Source organism: Otolemur garnettii, unplaced genomic scaffold (assembly GCF_000181295.1).
Source record: "Otolemur garnettii isolate 467f Iridium unplaced genomic scaffold, OtoGar3 scaffold00090, whole genome shotgun sequence".
Classification (NCBI taxonomy): Eukaryota; Metazoa; Chordata; class Mammalia; order Primates; family Galagidae; genus Otolemur; species Otolemur garnettii.
In genome coordinates this window covers 7,455,769-7,460,558 of record NW_003852485.1, presented here as the reverse complement: position 1 = coordinate 7,460,558, position 4,790 = coordinate 7,455,769, and the positions used below count along the sequence as shown (strand labels likewise).

At 36.7% G+C, this 4,790-nt stretch overlaps 1 protein-coding gene across 1 annotated transcript in view; it reads right to left on the bottom strand.

The window, feature by feature from the left end:
• The window catches only part of CERS6 (ceramide synthase 6), a 302,263-nt gene that overhangs the window by 117,556 nt on the left and 179,917 nt on the right, over positions 1-4,790 (bottom strand). Inside the window, exon 4 of the mRNA XM_003795162.3 lies at positions 1,496-1,553. Coding sequence (XP_003795210.1) covers positions 1,496-1,553 — 58 coding nt within the window. The remainder of the gene's footprint in view (positions 1-1,495; positions 1,554-4,790) is intronic.

Genomic DNA, 4,790 nt, shown 5'->3' with positions numbered 1-4,790 from the left:
TACAGTCTTGCCCAGACCCATGAGGTCTAATGGATAAAAACTGTTTTTGTTCCATTCAGTTTGCTTAAGGACAGGGTGAACCAGAGCTAAGTTTCAAAGTGTCTCCTGTTCTGATGACAGATAGTCACGCTTGCTGAGACTAAAGGAGACCGTGTATCCAGCAGACCTGTGGGACGGGAAAATAAAACTGCTCCTGACTCTCATCATGTTTCCTTTCTCCCTGTCAAAGCCTCTCACCAACAGATCCGACATGAACTCCAACTTTGACCTTAGCAACTTGCCATTTTCATGAAGTTCACCTCTTCCACATCAGATGAAATTCTATCCAAGGCTATTTCCTCTTCTAAAGTAGTAAGGTTGTAAGCATTAAAAGCTCTACAGTCATTCGATTTCTCTCTAGATAAGTAAATTAGGAAATTTACTAGGAAAATTAGAACAGTAGAGTTCGAAATTAGGCAGTCTCTACCATGTTTATTTACCCCAGTTGCGCATTTCTTCATACTTAGAAAGCCTACAGAGTGGCGTTCGTCCTTTTAAGCATGGGCCATATGGTCTTAGTAAGTACAAACATAAGTGCAGTTACCAAAGCAAAAATTTTTTTAAAAATTCCTCTAGAAAAAAATGTAATTTGGGGAAACAGCCACTATTTATTAGAATTTACCACAGGCAGACAAAATCCAATAACTGAGGGTTTAAAAATAAAAACATTCGAAATTTCCATGTCAACATTTACAGGATTAGTAAGGCATGTAACTTGGCGCATGCCATATTTTTGAAAAATTCTGTAATAAATGAAAATAACAGTGATATCATCTGGGAGGTTATATGATAAAGTATTTTTAAAAATAATTCCCCACTTTACACCAAATGACTATTTTAAATATGTGCATGACTATGTGAAGGTGTGTCTTCATGAGTTTTGAATCTCAGGAGTCTAAGCATTGAAATGACTTGGGAAAAGGCTAGGACAGTCACAAAGAATTACTTTCACAGAATAAGGTGCCTTCATTCCTACAGGACATAGCAAAGCAACAGCAGAGGAAACACAATCTATGAAAGGAACTAATATTCCACCAGCAGGTGTTGCCCTGTTCTTAACTATGCAAGACACTGATAATTTCCACTGGTGAAGAGTACAGGGATAACACACCTGGCCACAACTGATGTTTTCAAACTAAGTTATTTTAAAGCATCGGATGGATTTTATGAGGTTCATAATGCCCAAAAGTAATAAATAATCCATTAGAGTGCTCGTGAGGCCGAGCAACACCTTTCACTGGAAAAACGAACTATTTTCAAAACTATTTTAGATATACGCCTAAAAATGATTTATCATAAAAAAATTGCCAAATATTTTTTGTAAGTCGAATGAAAATGCATAAGTAATTCTTAAGAACCCTGTAATTATTTAATATATTACTACAATCACGTGAAAAAGTGGGACATAAGTTTACAGTTGCATAAGAATTACATACAGTCACGTGATGGATCCTACCTTTTTCAGGAATCGCACTCCATAGGTAAACACGTAGAGGGAAAATGAAAATCTCCACCTGTAGGAGGTTAAAATAAAATCTGTGACATTCAGTTTATCAATTTCACAGTATATCCTAAAATATATGGGAAAAAATTCATTAAATTTGCCCTCCCTCCAACCAAGAATTCAACTTAAGGAGAAACTTCAGTGTTAGCCGAACACATATACTGGTGTACGTGGTTTACAGCAAATATCTTATATATTAATTATATTCATAATTTTTTTCACGGAGTTAATTACTGTATTTTCTCATTTTCCCATCTTCTTTTTCCCCAGCATGTGAATTTCCTCATTAATCATTCATGAAGGAATATGGTTCAATAAGATGAAGGTATAAGATAATATCTGAATCAAATAAATCAAAATGAAGTAAACGACTTAACTGACATTCATATTTGTTTCAAAAATATAAGCCTCAATGTTTTTTAAACTAAGAAAGATTTTTTTTTTGTCTTTTAACAACTGTTTATAAACATTTTTATAGGTGTCACGAAAGGAAGGCATATTAGAAAGCCAAATTATCATGTTGTTTTTTTTTTGAGCCAGAGTCTCACTCTGTTGCCCTGGGCAGAGTGCTGTGGTGTCATCATGGTTCACAGCAAACTCAAACTCTGGGGCTCACACGATCCTCTTGCCTCAGCCTCCCAAGTAGGAGTAGTAGCCACTACATCCGGCTATTTTTTTCTATTTTTAGTAGAGACAGGGTCTTGTTCTTGCTTGGGCTGGTCTCCAACTCCTGAGCTCAAGCAATCCACCTGCAATCCTTCCAGAATACTAGGATTACAGGTGTGAGCCACTGTGCCCGGCCTAAATTACAGCTTTAAATGATACCCTTCTACCATTCCAAACTTCTGGTCTAGCTATTAGACTTTCATTTTTAATGAGAAAAAAAATTTAAATTTTCTTTCAATTTTAAATGATTGAAATGTTCTGTTTTTTATATATATGTAGTCCCAGCAACTTGGGAGGCTGAGGCAGGAGACTCGCTTGAGCCTAGGAGTTGGAGGTTGCTGTGAGCTGTGATGCCCTGGCACTCTACCCAGGGGGATAGCTTGAGGCTCCGTCTAAAAAAAAAAAGAATATATTTATTGTTTAAAAACTCTCACCCTCATATTCAATTTCCAGTTTTACTCCTTATACTTTCTGAGTATGAATATCTGTGCCTTTAAAAGCTGGCTGGATTTCACTAAATAGCATTCCTAAGGTCATACAAAAAACCCTCTTATAAGTAAACATGATTCACTTACTGTAGTATCAAAATCAAAAATTTTAACCCCATCTCCACTATCAATTTCTTGGTGATTGTAAGAGTGTTGATGTGTTTCTGGTTAGATGTACAGATTCTAGATCAGAAGTTAAAACAAGGGACAGTTTCATGGCTGTTGTGACTTGACTTCACACATGGCTCCATGTTTTGTTGTGGCTATCTCGAAATTCTTAAATTCTTAATTGTTGAATGAGGGGTCCAGCATTTTATTTTGCACTGGGCCCTGCAAATTATATAGCTGATTCTGGTGAAGACACATAAATTTTACCAACTTTGGGCAATCTGTCAATATTTCCTCAACTCAGTGGCACCTCTGTAACGGGACAGTGGGTAAACACTATAACGATGATGAGGCAATGGTTCAGTAGCACAAGTGATCTCCACTTTCCCTAGTCTCTCTCACTCCCCATAATACTGAATCAGCTACTTCATCCGTTTGCCTTACTTTTCTGGTCCCTGGAGGCAACTGAATTTGCAGCTCCTAGATTAAATGATTTACTTGCATCTCCTGAAGTACAGAGTCAAAAAAAAAAAATGTAAATAAATAAATGATTTAGGAGTCAAAAAATAAGAATACATGTAAATGAATAAATGATTTATAACAGCTGTTTCAGCTCTAAGACTTATTAGTAGGCAGTTTCTATGTGTAACAATTTTATGGATGTGTACCAATTTTACAAATGTCGTTGGAATTCCTACCATCACTTACGTATCTGCATTTTATTTCATCAATAGAATGACCCAGTTTTCCTAAGACGTAGGTTCTATTACAGGAACACTGGTGCCTCCATCATTTGAATAACAACTTGTGATGAATATTTACAAGGCAGAGTTTATTTCCACAAACTATCTACAGGGAGGAAAAAATAAGCATTTTGCAATGTGACAAAGTACTTTTTTGTGTTTGTGGAATTTCATGTTTATTTCAGTCTTAAATGCTAGCTACCAGCCCCAACTGAACCTCTTCCAACCTTCCAGTAAAAGATCTATAAAAAGAGTTAAAGGCACATGCAACCGTGAAAAGGAAGACAGACCTTCAACCTATGCCAGAATTAGGGAAAAATTCTTACAACAGAAAAAGAATAAAATTAGATTTAAAACATGTGATTAACAGTGGTGAGTACAAGTGACAATCCTTAAAGGACTGTAAGGAAATCTTTTATCTGCATATCTCCCTTTCTGCACTTCCTGCCATCTTGTACAGAAATGCAAAAATATGTCAGAAACCTAGACAGCTCTTTTGTCATAAATGATAATGCTTTTTGAGGAAGCAGGAGAATCCCCTCCTCCATAAGTTAGGAATTTCTACTTTTAAGAAAAAACAAGGAAGAAGGGGAAGTACATCGCACCCTGGCAGTTTCAGTTGCAGCAAAGTATATTTAGGGACAAGATAATCTGTCAAGGAATTGCATGATGAGGGGTGGAGTTCTTATGTAATCCACAAAACAAGGCATTGGAGATAGCGGTTGTATATGAAACTCTCCTAGCCCATTTCAACGGGTCACAGCCTTGATACACATAAACCTGTTACAAGAACAGAGATCTAAAAGAAGACTTCTACTAACAAACAAGAGGGCAGACAGTGGGCTCTATAGCAATCCACACATCCACTCTGAGTCAGTATAGATGAGTATCTTGAAATTCAGGAATGAAGATGACAGCTGAATGTCAGCATGGATCTCCTAAGTAGTGCTGAATATGGAAAGAAAAAAGCATGCTAGAGATGGCAGGAAGAACTATCTCTTAAAAATGACTTCCTAGAGGAATCAGAAGTAACTTTTAAGAAAGTATTTGGCATTGTCAGTATAAAAGAAGATATGACCCCTAAAGATAAAAGCAGAAAGTCATAAGTCAATAGAAGACCACAGGGTAAGAAAGAGACTTTAGGTGAAATGAAGCATTGCGTGGATTCGAAAAACAACGGCAGTGTCATTACCCACATCATATTGGGGGGGGGGGTATACAGATATACACCATGTAAAATGT